Below are 16,074 nucleotides of genomic sequence, written 5' to 3'. Positions count from 1 at the left end.
ATAATTCCTATGGAGGGGCATCCACCACATGCCCCTGGGGGCAGCCACGTTAAGAGGGAGCCCAGGTGATCAGCCAAGCCAGCCACTCGGGGCAAAGGTGTTGTCTGTCAGTCAGGCAAGAAACAGAGGCTCAGAGAGGTTGGGCCCTGTGCCCAAGGTCACACAGCTAAGTAGCTGCAGAGCCGTAAGACTTAATGAGGGCTCTGTTGTCCTACCCTTTGCCCAGTTTCTGCTTCTCTCTCTCTCCCTCTCTCTCTCTCTCTCTCTCTCACACACACACACACACACACACACACGCACACACACATACAGCACCCTAGTCTCACTGGGCATAAAAGATACTGCAGCGGACCAGTTGCAAGTCACACTTTATTTACTCGCCGAGAGGCCTGGGGGGGCAGAGGGGAGGGTCCTGGGCAGCAGACCAGGCCCCTGGGAAGGAGGAAATGGGGGCATCAGTTGGAGGGGTGGAAGGCGCCCCGTTGGTGCCACTGCATGTCACGGATGCGGCGCACAGACTGCACCTGGGGATGGGGCGCCCCAAAGTCACTGCTGTCCTTGTAGTCTCCCTTCTCCAGCAGGTACTGCAGCCCGCGGTAGCCAGGGTACTGGTAGCCGACCCACCTGCAGGCCCAGAGGCGGGAGGGCACATGGGAGACAGAAGGAGAAACAGATGAGAGAGAGAGAGAGAGAGAGAGAGAGAGAGAGAGAGAGAGAGAGAGAAGGGTGGGGGGAGAGTCCATATAGAAACGGAGGACTCGATCGCTTGTGCTGATCTCTCCATCTCCTGAAGACTGAGCCTCCCAGTTTCACCCTTTAGCATCTGCTTTCTTCCTTCTCCTGATGGGGAGCTCACTACCTCACGAAGCACCTTCTGACTGAAGGCCTGAGACTGGGATCCGTGGGAGGAGTTGATTTTGAGTTCACTTAGCGTTTAGAATAAGACAGGCCTCGTACCCCAAGCCCAAGCCCAAGCCCAGCGGCAAGGCCGCAAGAGGAACCAGGCAGGGCTGGAGGGGGCCCATCGGACGCCGGCCCCGTCGAGGGGGTCCCTCGCTCTGTCCAGTACCCGATAGAGTGTCTTCTCCCCAGAAAACGTCACACAGCCTGGCCCACAGACTCCCGCCTGGCCCCGCCCCGGGGACGCCTCGCTCTGCTCCTCAGTCCCGGGTCCCCACGCGCCGGCACCCCTGCCGCTCTGGCCTCTGCAGAGTCCCTCCCGCTCACCAGGGGTCCCTCTGGACCCTGCAATTCCTGCTCTTTTCTGAGATCTCAGCTCACGAGTCCCTTCCCCAGGGAAGGAGCCCAGATGTGTGTGATTCGGATCCCCGTCTAGACTGTGAGCCACGCGAGGAGAAGCCAGGCCGCTCGCACGGGGCCCGGCCCGTGGCGGCACTCGGCGGGTGGAACCAGTGGGCGAATCGGCAGGGAGTGAAGGGCGCTCTGGGGAGTCTGACAGACCCCAGAAGGCCAGTCGTGATGGCAAACTACCCCCCTTGGGGGAGCAAAGTCTTGGTTTGAGGGATGTTCCCGATTCCCGTGGTGACAACGCTCCCACTATGGCTGATTACAAGCTGCCCACGATTCAACCACCAGCTTATCCACATTCTGAAGAATTAACAGTCGGCTCTTGCAAGCTGGTACCAGCCGGCCGCAGCACGCCGCCGCCCACGCCCACCCGTGGGGCCCTCTGACACCGAAATGTCCCCCAGTGAGACACCCCCCGTGCTGGTGACCAAGCTTCATGTGCCAAAGCAGGTTCGCGTGGTGGGAAATGCCAACTCCTTCTCCCCAACTCAGGAGTTCACGCGTGACCAGGCCAGCACGGTCTGCCCTGGCCGGGCCGCTCAGTGGTTAGAGTGTTGTCCCCATACGCCAAGGTGCGGGTTGGCTCCCGGTGAGGGCACATACGAGAATCAACCGATGCATGCATCCATCAGTGCAACCACACATCGGCGTTTCTCTCTCCCCCTCCCTCCTCCTTCCTCTCTCTTTCTCCAAAATCAAATGGGGCAGGGGGTTGGGGGAAAGGCCAGCGTGCGATAGGCTCCCTGCCTCACAGCTTTGTAGGGCCACTCAGCTCATTCCCAGGCTCCTGCTACCACCCTGTCTCCCGCCCCCGGACTCCCCACCAACAGGGACCTTGGGGCTGAGGTTAAGGCCCAGGTCTCCCTCCTCCGAAGGTAGGCTGCTGCCCAAAAGGCAGGCCGGGTGGGACGTCAGGGCTGAGAGCCACCACGGGCGGCCGGTGGCATCGCGCCCAGCTTCCGCTGTGAAGACCGCGGTGGGAGTGAGCAGGGTCCCCAGCGCTCGGGGCGGGGCAGGACCCAGGACCCCGGGGGCGGGCGGTCTGTACTCACGTGCCGCTCTGCACCCGCACGGAGGACACCTTCTCCTGGTAGCCGTGGGCGTGGAAGCTGGGGACGTCGTCGTCGACGATCTCCATCTTCTTCCCCGTGAAGTTGGGGTTCTCGTAGAGGGTGATCCTGGGCTCCTGGCTGTCCTGCTGACGGGCCGTGGGGGGATCAGTGCCGGGGAGGGGCCGCAGTGAGCCCCCCCACCCTCCTCACGCCCTGGAGCCGGGATCAGCAGCTACACCATGGCCTCTGCCCAGGGCCCCCCACCCGAGGGGCTGTGACAACTGCCAGTGAACAGCGGCTGTTTGTGGAGACCCTCTGGGGCCGCCGTCCTGAAACGGACCCTCCGAGTCTACACTCGGGGAATATTGATTCTGAAATGTCTTCTTCCCTCCCACAGCCTCAGCTCCGTTTAACATGAATGACAGCCACGAGCTACACACACACACACACACGAACACACACACACACTCACATACACACACACTCACATACACATATACATACATACACACACACATATACTCACACACATATATACACACATACACACACATACACACACACTCACACACACACACACACATATACACACACTCACATACACACATATATACACACATACACTCACATACACACATACACACACACACACACATACTCACACACACATACACACTCATACACACACTCACACACATACACACACACACGCACACACACTCACATATGCACACAACACTCACATAGACACACATACACACATATATACACATACACGTACATACATACACACTCACATACGCACATACACACATACACTCACACACATACACACACACACACACATACACACATACACACATATACACACATACACATACACTCACACACACACACACGGCCTCAGGGTGCCTCTAGGTGACATATTCTGGCGTTCCTGCATCTCCACCTCTCTCCCCGCCCTCCTGCTCCTGCGCCGTGTTTCTTAGGCATCTCCTTCCAGCCCTTCAGCCGCTTGTGCCATGTGGCCGGTGAGGAAACTGAGGCTCAGACAGGTCACGTGACTTGCCCAAGGTCACCCAGCGGCCAGTGACAGAGCAACGCAGGAACCCAGGTGGGCAGAAGGCTGCGTCCGAGGTTCTCCGACCTTCTGTCAGGCTCTGGGGGGACGGGGCAGGGCTGGGAAGGCGGGGCGGGTGGCGGAGCCCTGCTGGGCTCTGTGTCCACCCCAGTTCAGACGCCGGGAGGAATCAGGACCGGGGAAAGGCCACAGGCCACCCCGGCTTGAGCTGTGGATAAGAGGTGGCCCCTCTGCTCCACAACCCACCCCAAGTCCTCTCGTGCTTACAGGGGCTGCCGCCGCCCGGGCAGCTGCTCTGTGGCAAGAGCTGTTCACCCTGCAAACCCCATCCCCCAGAACAGAACGCGGACAGCGCCCCCCTTGGGCCATCTGAAGTCCTGTGAATGGAGCTCTGCGGGGTTGTGCCGCTCTCGGGCTAAGCCTGCTGGCATCTCAGGACAGTAGACGGATATCCCCATTTTACAGAGGAGAAAACCGAGGCTCGGGGAGAGGGGAGGGGCTTCTGCAAGGTCACACAGCCAGGAAGTCCGCTGCCCGCCAGCAGGGCACACTGCTGGAGGCGAAGGCTTCTCCCTGGTCCCTAGACCCCCTCACTCCGAGGCGATAAAGAGGAAGAGGGTGAGGGGCGGGGGCTCACCACTTTGATGGGCCTCAGGGAGCTGAGGGAGTCCGTCCTCCGACTGCTGGTCCACGAGTCCCAGCGGGGGTACTCCCCCTTCTCAAACACAAACTGCTCGCCCTTGCAGTTGGCTTGTTCGTAGCCCACCCAGCTGCAATGGGGAGAGAGAGAGAGAGAGAGAGAGAGAGAGAGAGAGAGAGAGAGAGAGAGAGGGGGGGAGAGAGAGAGAGAGGCTCACACCTGCTCAGCTCATCAAGGAATAGGAGCCCCACCCAAGTCCAAGTACAGCCAATCCAAGAGCACAATCACCTCAGCTACCCAGCACCCAGCGCCATGCTGACGTCAACCATCGGGAAACCAAGCAGGACATAAGCCAGACGGCCGGGCAGCAAACACAGAGCTCCAGGCCCATGCACGAGGGCCCAGGGCGTGCTGGGACCAACAGCCGGCTCCCAAAACCACAACACGAAGCTCCGAGGGAGGCATCTGCCAATTTCCCTGGTGTAAATGCTCCCACCGTGGCTGACACGCACTTCCACACGCCAGCATGCCGACGGGCGTCAGTGAGCTCTGACAGCTGCTTCCTGAGGACCCGCGGCCTAGAGCCAAATTGCGGGGTGGAGTATACCCTCCGCTGAAAGCAGCAGGAAACACGCTCACCGCTTCCGTGAACGACTAGGTGACCATTCTGAGCAGCCGTTACCGTACCGGCTGCAGGTGCACCCTGGCAACGAACCGCCTCCACACGCCAGGCATTTGGAAGTGGCGTCTTCTTTACCCCATTCTCCTCCCTCCTCTGTTAGTCACGTGTCCCCGGAGGCAATCCTTCCCTTGAAGGCACTATTTCTTGTCCCTGTGAATCTCAGAGACGGGGTTTTGTGTAATATTGCATGAAAGGGTAAAGGGTCGCCCTAACCGGTTTGGCTCAGTGGATAGAGCGCCGGCCTGTGGACTCAAGGGTCCCAGGTTCGATTCCGGTCAAGGGCATGTACCTTGGTTGCGGGCACATCCCCAGTAGGGAGGTGTGCAGGAGGCAGCTGATCGATGTTTCTCTCTCATCGGTGTTTCTAACTCTCTATCCCTCTCCTTTCCTCTCTGTAAAAAATCAATAAAATATATTTTTTTAAAAAGAAAGGGTAAAGGGTCTCTTTAAGAAGAAGAAAGAACGCAAAGAAAAAAAGATGAACAGCCAAGTGGCAATGAATACATATCCATCAGTGGTTGAATCTAAAAATCAAAATAAACGAACAAGGGATCTAATGAACAAAATAAACTGGTGAGTAAAATAGAACCAGCGGACTGGAAACATGGGACAGACTGACGAGTCTTAGACGGAGGAGGGGCGGAGGGTGGGAGAGATTAACTGCAGAATTTACATGCATGACCCATGGACACGGACAATAGGGCGGGGAAGGCCTAGGGCGGGTGGGGTCCGGGTGGAGAGGGGCAATGCGGGGAGAAAGAAGGGGCCATCGGTAATACTTTCAACAATAAAGATTTTTTTTTGTTTGTTCAAGAGCTCACGGCTGATAGCCCTGGCTGGTGTGGCTCAGTCAGCTGAGCATCCATCATCCCATGCACCAAAAGGTCACAGGTTCGATTCCGATCCAGGCACATGCCTGGGTTTCCGGCTCGATCCTCAGGAAGGGTGTGCAGGAGGCAGCCAATGGATGATGTTTCTATCTCTCCCTCTCCCTTTCTCTCTCTCTAAAAGTCAATAAAAACATATTTTTTAAAAAAATTGGGGAAGGGAGGGTGGATACAGAGCTGGAACAGCCAGCCCTAAGCCTCCAGGGAGAGAGGACATTCCCGGAGCCAGAGACGGGCCGTTCTCAAAAGGCCCACGACCGTGACCGTGACCGACTGCCTGCCTCGAGGAGTCAGACTTTTCCCATGAGCCCTGCCCCTTCGTCCTCATCCTACAGAGGGGGAAACTGAGGCTCCGAGAGGGAAGCCACCCAGCCCGGAAGTGGTGGAGGCAGGATCTGAACCCAGCTCTCTCTGACTCCGAAGCGCACGTCCTCCCGCGAGGCTGCCGGGCCCCAGATCCTGGTCCCCCCGATCGTCCCAGCCTGGCACCCCGCGCAGGGGCGGCCGCCCCGGTACCTACGGTCCAGCCTGCACCAGCACGGAGCCGGCCTTGTCCACGCCCGTCTCCTTCAGGTTGGGGCAGGGCCCGCTCAGCTCGTGGGACTGGCCCTGGAAATTCTCCTGCTCGAAGATGACGATCTGTGACAGCAGGAGAAGGTCAGTCCCCGCCATCGCCTCGGGCAGCAGGGCGGTGGGTGGGGAGGGGACTCAGGGAGCCTCGGAGGAGGCTGCAGGGTTCCTCCCCGGGGTCCCAGCCAGCAGGTCTGCATCCAGGGAGCTCCCAGGCGGGGCTGGTACCACAGGACGCGGGCCTCCCCCAGGACTCACCGGGCCTCTCACCAGCCCAAGGCCTCAGAGCCAAGTGCTAAGGGGAGGCCAGCTGCCACCTTTTATGATTCCAAAGAGCATCTGGGGCACGGGGAAAGCGGGGGAGGGCGGGGGGCAGGGGTTTCCCAGCCACTTCCCCAGGGGCTGCCTCTGGATGAAGAAGGGGGCTCAGGGCAGCGGCCTCCCAGGAGGGCAGCCGTGCAAACCGCCGGGTCCGCAGAGGCCGGGTGACCGTGCCCCTCTCTCCCAGGCCGGGGATTAGCCACGTAACGCCGGCCAGGGCTCCGAGACACCTTCCAGGGCTCCGTGCCGCCTTTAGGGTCACTGACGCCACCACGGATGGTCAGGAGGCGCGGGCATCCGTGTTACCTCTCCTGCATCCAGCCGTGCAACCCTAGGAAGCGGCCTGACGGCTCCGAGCCTCGGCGTTCCCATCTGTGAAATGGGGGCTCGCACCTATTCTGCAGGGTCACCAAGAAGAGTCCAGAACAGGGAAGTGAGGGGCTGGTGTGTGATTGCCCTGGCCTGGGAGACGAGGGCGTGCAGGCGTGGAGAGAGCGAGGGACGTCAGCCTTTCTGTTCATTTGAAAGGCCTCCGAGAGCCCAGGAGCTATTCGTGTGGTGGTTATTCATCCACAAACGGATGCTAGCATTTTACACGTCTCTGGCCCTTTAAACCTGCGCTGTCCATTAGCGACGTAGACCTATTGAGCAGGGGCAACGGGCCCGAATGAAGACGTGTTATCGGTATAAAACACACATCAGGTGTGTGAGGTTTAGTAGGAGGAAAATCATGTCATGCAGCTCCCTCATCATGGGCCTGTTGATTTCACATTAGACTCGACTGGGTTTCATAAAATGCGGCAGGCAGATCCGTCTCCTCTGTTTCTTTGCACGTTCTGAACGTGGCTGCGAGGAGGCCCATGGGGCTCCGGTTTTACGTCGGTTGGACAGCGCTGCTCTCAGTCACGTGGCACCAGCCTCTCTGCTGTTCCTCAAAGCCACCCAGCTCGTCCCGACCCCCGGGCCTCTGCACCTGCGGTGCCCTCTGCCTGGAATGCTCTCCCCCGCCCCGCTCCCCGATGCTCACGTGGCTGCTCCCTGACGTGGCCTGGGTCTTCGTTCGAATGCCACCTCCTCCGAGAAGCCCTCTCCGAGCACCTCAGCTAGCACACCAGGCCTCGTGCACCCCAACTCTCAGGAACCCTCGCTCTGTGTTTCTTTGCAACACTTCTCACTCCCCGAAGTCATATATTTACTGGATTGCTTATGGACTGTCTTTCCTCTAGAAAGTGAGCCCCTCAGGGGACAGAATGGGGTGACAGAGGGCAGTTCCGGGGTGGACGCCCCGCCCAGGCCCCAGTGCAGGGGGAAACAGAGGCAGCCTGGTAGAGGTTTGGGGCCGGTTGGGCGTGACGAGCTCCCATTGGGATAAGGACGTGGAGGGGGAGAAAGCAGAGAAGACACTATTAGCAGCTGGCCTTGGAGGGCCCCACAGCCAGGCATGAGGCGGGGTCTGCGCTTTGCCTCTTCACAATCACCCTACACCGTGAACTCGATTCTCTTTATGCTGCGAATGGGGGAACCGAGGCTCAGAGAGGCCAAGAGGCTGGCCAGGGTCACACAGCAGTGCGGAGCCAGGACTCAAACCCCCATCTCCCCTTCACAAGGCCTTTCTTAGCTGGGACGAGGGTCCACCCTGGCCCTTGGGGGGCCCCATGGACAATAGTGTGGGGGTTGGGGGTAGTAAGGCAAAGAAACTTAAGTCTGCAAAGCCGGAAGCTGGTGCTGGGATTCTGACCTGCCCGTTGTGGGCCAGGGAGGAACCTTCAGCATCAGCGCCGCCCGCCCCCTCCCCCCATGCAAGTGGGGACACTGAGGCACAGCGAGGGGCAGAGGCAGAGAGAGGGAGGCCCGGGAGGCAGATGCCGACCCCACTCTGCAGAAGGGACACTGAGTCTGGTAGAGGCGCTCTGCCAGGCCCCCTGCACCCCTCCCACGTGGCACCTACCTTGGGGTGGAGGGGCTGTGGCTTGCCCGCTTGGGTCTGGTGGTCCGAGGCCATGGTGGGCTGTCCTGTGCAAGAATGACCTGGAGGACACGGGGAGAAATGGCAGTGAGGACCCTGCTGGGCCCTCGGCTTTCTCGCCGGGGGGACTCGGGCCCCGGCGCTGCAGGCCTTGCCTTTGAACTGCCTGGCCGCAGGCTGCCCTAGCGCCGAGGCTTAGAGCACTGCAGTCTTCGCCCAGGTCACCGTGGCAGGAAGTAGTGGCATCCGGGTTCGAACCCGGGTCTCCCAGTTTCCATCAGGGAGGAGCCTGAGAGGGAAAGGCAAGGCAAGCGAGAGAGGCATTCTTACCAGCGACACGGGCCCCCGAGAGTGTCTGCGAGGCCCGGCCGGCGGGAGGTGGCCTTTATACCTCCCCCCGGAGAGCCCGTGCCAAGGCCGCGTCCCTGGGGAAAGCGGGGCGAGAATGGGGGATTAAGCCCGCGCCAAAGGCCAGGTCAGCAAATGCCCCCAGACATTGTGTCTCCGCACAACAATGTCATTAGCTTTCAGATTTGGCCACGCCAGGGTGGTCAGGCGGCCGGGCAAGGAGATGCCCGCTTTGCATGCATCAGCACTCTGGCTGCCCGGGCCGGGGCATGCTGGGTTCACCGGTGAGGTCAGGGGAGCCCTGGGAGAAGGCAGCCAGAGGCAAAACTCAGTGGCCCTGGATAGAAACTCAAGTACAAGAGGGTGGTTTGGCAGAATCCGGCATCATCCATCCATCCATCCATCCACATCCATCCATCCATCCATCCATCACCTACTCACCAGACATCTGCGTGGTGCCATGCCCTGTTCTAGGAGGCGGTGTCAGCCTGGACCACCCTGGAAAGCTCACGGGAAGAGAGGCAGTCCTCCGGGATCCGGAGGAATTAGCCTGGGAGCCAGGTGGGGAAGACAGGTCCAGCAGGGGCAGGGCCGGGGCTCGATGGCCGAGGGGGCGGGGCCTGATGGCTCAGGGCGAGGAGAGCGAACTTCACGCTGACGGCCCCCGGCTGTCCCAGCACCTGCTGTTCTAAGGGGAGGTGCTCCCAGGACCCCAGGCCTTTGAGCTTCGGAGAAACCTCTGGGGATCCCTGCTGCCCGCCCCCCCACGGCCTCTCCACGGCCTTCACGCCTTCCTTCCTTGCAGCCCCTCTGTCCCTTGGTGTCTTGACGATCCAAGGTCAGGCAGGAGCGGGGACAGCACTGGGGCTTGGAGACGGGGTTCGAGTGAGGAGAACCGCTCTCCCTATCTTTTATGCTCCCAGCACATGCGCGCACACATGCACGCGCATGCACACGTGCACACGTGCACGCACACACCTGCGCCCGTGCACACACGCACGTGCACGCACCACCCACGCCCCAGCCCACTAGCCAAGCTGTTACTCCTCCGCAGCACTTCCCACCCCCTGGCATCACGTTACCCTTCAATTTGCTGCATTTCCCAGGACAAGTGTCCATCGCTGACGAAACGCCTGACCAAGGTGTGCCCTGTCCACACAGTGGAATGCCGCTCAGCCGTGGCACGGAAGGCAATTCGGGCCCAGCGGCAACATGCGTGAGCCTGGCACACGTTAGGCGGAGGGTGATGAGCCAGATACGAGGACAAGTGCCCTGTCATCGCACTCACGCGGGGGTCCTCGGGCAGTTCAAGTCAGAGAGGCAGGAAGTGGAACGGTGGGCGCCAGGGGCTGAAGGAGGGAGGGGTGGGAGCAGGTGTTCATCGGGTGCCGAGTTTCAGTTTTGCAAAATGAATGAACTCTGGAGACGGAGGGTCATGATGGTACAACCACGTGAATGTGCTGAACGCCACCCAACTGTGCACGTACAGCCATTGAAACGGTCGAGTGTATGTTGTATTTTACCGCAGTGAAGGTCAAGTCAACTCCCACCCCCTGACATGCACTTCTCACTGTCCTGGGGGCTGGGAGCTGGAATTTTCCTGCCATCCTCGGTGGGTGGAGGCACCGCTGTCACGTCTTCTCCCTGTGTCTTCCGTGGTCTTTCCTCTGTGCGTGTCTGCCGCTCTGTCCAGACTTCCCGTTTTATAGGGACGCCTGTCCCCCTGGATCCAGGCCCACCCGAGGGCCCTGCCTCTGACTCCGTTGCCTCTGTCAACACCCTGTGTCCAAATAAGGTCACGTTCCGAGTATTGGGGCTTAGGGCGTCAACATACCCTTTTGGGGACACAGTTCAACCCAAAACAAATGTTAGATCAGACTTGCTGAGTACATAGATGGATTCAAGACCTGGCTGTGTCTCGATAAGTAAGAATTGCTAACATGTAGGTTAGTAAGAGATCTTATCACGGGACGGGCGCTCTCTGTACTAGCTCTTCCAATCCTCCCAACAAATCCGAGAGGGAAGTGTTGCAGTTATCAATCATCCCGCTTTAGAGGGGAGGAAGTTGAGGCTCAGAGAGATCAAGCAACTTGCCCAAGGTTGCACAGTCAGCGAGGAGCAGAGTTGGGCTTTGTGGACTGAGCCCCTACGAAGCTCACTGAAGGACCCTCTACCTGCTGGCTCATTAAACTCCATTCTCGCAGCCATCTTTGAAGGAGACGTATCTCCTAATACAGGTGAGAAGCTGACGCTTAGAGAGGTTAACCTGTCCAAGGTCACACAGCAAAAAAGTGGAAGAGACAGGATTTGAACTCAGAACTCAGGGTTCTTAAGACTCCAGAGCCTTCACCCTGCCCTGCTTCTCTCCTCTTACATCTACTTTCTCACTTGCGAATTGAAGTTTCCTTCTCTTCCAAACTTGTAAGAATTCCAACATTGTAGCATTTGTAATTACACCCTTTGTAAAATGGCCCATCGTGAGCAGCCCTCAGTGGAGTTTCTAACCCTTATAGAGCAGTCCGTGACTGTACCTCTTCCTTTATTATTGTTGCATCTACACGGACTGCAATCTTTTCAAAGCCTTTTAGTCTATTCCTTCTTCATGCCCCCACTCCAAGGTGTGAGGCCAGAGGCTGTCGGAAACCTGGGCATTCTCTGCACTCATTCATTCATTCATTCATTCTCTCATTTCCACATCCTGAGCACCTACTGCGTGTCAGCTGTGGACTCAGTGGGGCAGGACTTACTGGTGCTGCAAACACAACATCGACGTGGGCGCCAGGATTTTCCGGGATGGGGCCAGAGGCCTGGGAAAGTCCCCACCCGAGGGGAGGGAGCTGGGGTGTTTACACACCGATCCTTATAGTCACCTGATGACCGCTGCTCCTAGTAGGTATTAACTCCCCGGAACGGCAGCCGCCCCCCGGAATGAAGGCATGCAGATGTTGGCAGCTGGAAGTGGCCCTCACACACCAACGCTGTCAGGTGTAAGGGACATGGGGAAGCGCCTACAGGATCCATGGGCATCCAGGGGAGATAAGACGTCCAGGGTAAGGCTGGCGGGGGGGGGGGGGGGGCAGCCGGTAGCAGGAAGTAGGAGGAAGCCCCCAAAGGAACCAGGAGGGGGATGCATCCGCTGAGGCTCGCCAGCTGCAACACCTAGAACGCCCGCGGGCCTGCCACCCAGCTCCCCGGGGTCCCCGGGCTCCAGCCCTGTCTCCAGGAGCCCTGCTCAGCCCGGGCCCTGCTCTCGGGTTCCCCGAGCCGGGCCACAGAGCCTCATTCCCTTGTGTCCACTGGTCGCTCATCATCGGGTCACGGGAGTGGCTGCTCCACACAGCCATGAACAGGCCTCTCTCTGAGGGGGAGGAGGGGTGGTCCTGGCAGGACCAAGGGCTGAGGGGCGGGGATGGCTGCCATCCACATGGGGTCCCCCCCTGCCAGCTCTCCCCTCCACACCACAGTAAAAATAATTCAAGGCGATTTCTTGACTTTGCATATTTTAAAAAAATCTTTATTGTTGCAAGTGTTACATATGTCCCCCTTTTTCTCCCATTGACCCCTTCTAGCCCGTCCCCATCCCCCACCCTAGGCCTCCTCATCCTATTGTCTCTGCCCATGGGTTATGCATATAGGAACACACTGACTATGCATATTTTTAAAAAATATATGCAGGTTGAGGTCACTGAAGATCGTTGTATTCTTTTCAACCCCGTCCTGAGACCCCCCCGGCCCCCACGCACCAGCTGCAGGGCGAGGGCAGGCCGCAGGGGCAGCGGAGGCTCTGGGCATGGCGGGTGAGCACAGCCAGGGGAGGGAGGCAGGACTGGCTCCTGGGAATGTGGGGGTGGGGGGCACCGGGTCCCCTGAAGCCAGCTGTCACCTGACTGTCAGACAGGAGACTCCCTCCTCTTCCCGGAGGAGACTTGCACTTACGCCAGCGGCGCTGCCCACAGCGGCCCCTTGGGCCCGATGAGCAGTGACGATTGGTGGTGGGACGTGGGCCCGGGACTTAGTCCCCCGGCCAGGGCTGCAGAAGGCTGTGGCCAGGGGACAGAGTGCCTGATGCGTGGAAGAGACGCCGGGAGGTGACCACCGTGGCTCACTCAGATCCGCAGGAGCCTCCCGAGTCCCCGGGTCCCAAGGTCTCCGCCCTGTGCCACAGCCAGAGCCACTCTGCTAAACCCTGAGGCAGACGGTGCCTCCTGTCACTCAAACTCTCCCCGGCTCCCCCTTCCTCAGAGAGTCCGAGTGTCCCAGAGCCTGCGGGCCCTCCGCGCTCTGCCCCTCCCTCTCGGACTTCCTCCCCATCCCAGCACTGACTCATTCCAGACACGGCCTCCTGTGTCCCCATCAGACGCGCTCCTGCCCCGGGTCTTCACCTGTCACTCCTCCGCCTGAATGTCCTCCCGGCTCATTCAGGTCTTCCCTCCAAAGTCACCTCCTCAGAGCAGCGCCCCCCTCGCCCTCCATCCTCGTACCCACATCCTTGTCCTTGCACTTGCCACCCCCAACATCACGTGGACAATCTACGTGTTCAACTTCCGTCTCTCCCACGGAAGGGGAGCTGTGTGAGGGGCGGACTTGGTGTTCAGGCCTTGAATAGGGCCTGGCATTTACGGATAAATTAATGAAAACAGAGATGGACAGAGAGGGGGGAAATGATGGACAGATGGATGGGAGGATCGATGGGTGGAAGGAAGGAAGGGAGGGAGGGAGGAAGGAAGGAAGGAAAAATGGATGGATGGGTGGATGGATGGATGAATTAACGGGTGAAAGAATGGAAGAATGAAAGGGAGGAGAGGATGGATGGATCAATGGAAGAATGTGTGGAAGGATGGATAGAAACATGGAGAGGTGGAAGGAAGGATGAATGAATCAATGAGAAGAAGAAAATGTAAAAAGATGGAAGGAAGGATTGGATGGATGGATGGATGGATGGATGGATGGATGGATGGGCTGCCAGACAGGTGGAGACACGGACAGGCAGACAGACACACGTCTGCTCGAAGGACTCGGGCCCAGGGTCCGAGCACAGCCCCCAGCCCTCCCTTGGGGGTCTCAAACCCTCAAGCTCCGTCAGCCCGCCCCTCCCAGGCTCGCCCCGGCCTGGCCACGCAGGAGGTGACTGCAGAGGAGCACGGCAGGTGGGACCCGCCCAGGCTTTATTGGCAGGTTCGGGAAGGGGGGACAGGCAGGCCCGGAAGCCCAGTCTTCTTGCCCCTGCCGCCCCCAGCGCGGGCCGGGGCGCTGGGCTGGGCGCCCCCAGCCGCTGAGGAAGCAGCCCCGCTTGTGCCACTTCTGGTCCTGGATGCTTTTGCCCTGCAAGTTCTCCATTTCGTACACGGTCACCTGGAAGGGGCAGCATCCTGAGCGGCACATCCGGGTGGGGCTCCCAGTCCCAGCCCCTACGCTGCGTGGTCCTTCCTAGGGCAATGGAGGGAGGTACAGCCATCAGCTCCAACAGCTCCTCCTGCTACCAGCCGGGAGCCGGCACCGCTGCGGGCTTGCACTGCCCCCTGGTGGCCAAGGAGGGGACCGCCTCCAGGAACTTCAGTGAAACCGGGGTTGCCACTCTAGCAGGAGCCAGTCAGGCCCCCGAGGGAAGACTGTAGGGAAAGGAAGCTGCTTACAGCCAGGAGGGAATGTGGACCCTGTTCTAAACTTTTCAATCGAGGCCAAAAATCTATATTTTCCTTCATGTGAAATATCCCCATTTTTAAAAGCCTGAGCAGGACAGAGGAACCACCAGTTTGCAACCTCTGGATTGACCTTCGCCTGCCCCAGGCCCAGAGAGGAAGGGCCTGCAGAGGCAAAGGAAGGTGTTGCCCCTCCCTCCCTCCCTGGAAGCACACACTGTGTCTGTAGGAGGCCCTGCTCTGGCCTTTATATATATACATTTTATTGATTTCAGAGAGGAAGAGAGAGGGAGAGAGATAGAAACATCCAAGATGAGAATCACTGATTGGCTGCTTTCTGCACGCCTCCTACTGGGGGTTGAGCCCACAACCGGGGCACTGGGTGCCCTTGACCGGAATCGAACCTGGGATCCTTCATCTGCAGGCCGACGCTCTATCCACTGAGTCAAACCGGCTAGGCTGGCCTTTTTATAGAAGGCTCAGAAAGGGTAAGTCACTTGTCTCGGGCTGCACAGCAAATAAAGTGGAGGCACTGAGTTTGTTAAGTCAGCCAGCTCTTTGCTCCCGTGCACTGGTGTGGACAGGGCAAGGCCCGCAGATGCAAAAGGAGGCAGGGAGGCCCAGCCGTGGCACCCACCTTCCCGCTGGGCAGCTTCCTCTGGGACTCGCCAAGGCCTTAGAGGTCAGTGGATACCACCGCACTCCCCCGAGGAGGGGCCTGATGGTCTGCAGGGCAAGGCCAGCCCGGTGTCACCGTGCGTGGATCCGGCCCAGGGCCCGGCAGGCTGGTACACCCTGAGGCCCAAAAGCAGCCCTGGCCTAGAGCCCCCAGGTCCCCTCCTGGCCCAGTACCTTGTAGCTGCCCCCAAGGCCTCCGTGGCTCCTGCCGGCGGCAGCCTGCTCCGGTGTCCCGTGCTGCTCAGCCATCTCCGCAGGAACTCCTCTGCTTCAACCAAAGGAAGTGGTCACCAGGTCCATTCGACGATGAGCTACAGGACGTTGCTGCTGGCGGCGTGGCCATTACTCACACCTACATCCAGACTTTCATTCAACAAACATCCACTGAGCACCTCCCATGGGCCTCCCATGGGTCAGTGGGATCAGGAGCTCCATTTTGCAGAGGGGAACCCCAAGACCCAGGGAGGTGAGGCCACTTCCCTGAGGCTGGGAAGCCCATGCCCTTCACCCATACTCAACTGCTCCCCCCAAACGGGGCTCTCGGGGCTCTGTGCAGACACCACCTCCAGGCCTGGTCGAGGGCAGGCTGCAGGGGTCTCTGCAGGGATCGCTCCCACCTCCACACGCCAGGCTGCAGCCTCTAGCTCACCCCTTACTCTATTCCCCAGATTCCATGAGCACCGCTCAGTGCCTGGCCCTGTGCTGGGTGACCAGATGAACAGGAGACCAGAGACTGATGAGAGATGGACAGACAGACAGACATATACTAGCAGACATCCAGAGGAGCAGGTCCTCGGACACCTGCTCCAGCCCAGTTTCCATTCATTGGGTTATTCATTCCATACACACTGATGGAGCACCTGCTGTATACCAGCCTCTTAAAGAAACAGACATGGACAGCT

General features: G+C 59.3%; 1 protein-coding gene across 2 annotated transcripts; it reads right to left on the bottom strand.

Moving 5' to 3' along the window:
• Positions 1-455: 455 nt before the first annotated feature.
• On the bottom strand, positions 456-15,421 carry CRYBB2 (crystallin beta B2). 2 transcript variants are annotated; one of them, XM_008142496.3, is made up of 6 exons: positions 8,838-8,862; positions 8,490-8,569; positions 6,171-6,289; positions 4,079-4,211; positions 2,361-2,503; positions 456-624 (listed from the first exon to the last, which is right to left on the bottom strand). In XM_008142496.3, the coding sequence occupies exons 2-6, from the start codon at positions 8,541-8,543 to the stop codon at positions 456-458; spliced, it is 618 nt and encodes a 205-aa protein (XP_008140718.1). In that variant the 5' UTR covers positions 8,544-8,569; positions 8,838-8,862. The 2 variants fall into 2 exon arrangements, with proteins under 2 accessions (XP_008140718.1, XP_054568743.1); XM_054712768.1 differs by lacking the exons at positions 8,490-8,569; positions 8,838-8,862 and adding an exon at positions 15,347-15,421.
• Between the last annotated feature and the right edge of the window lie 653 nt (positions 15,422-16,074).

Source organism: Eptesicus fuscus, chromosome 23, assembly GCF_027574615.1.
Source record: "Eptesicus fuscus isolate TK198812 chromosome 23, DD_ASM_mEF_20220401, whole genome shotgun sequence".
Classification (NCBI taxonomy): Eukaryota; Metazoa; Chordata; class Mammalia; order Chiroptera; family Vespertilionidae; genus Eptesicus; species Eptesicus fuscus.
The sequence above is the reverse complement of the archived record's forward strand: the minus strand, read 5'-3'. Positions and strand labels throughout refer to the sequence as shown.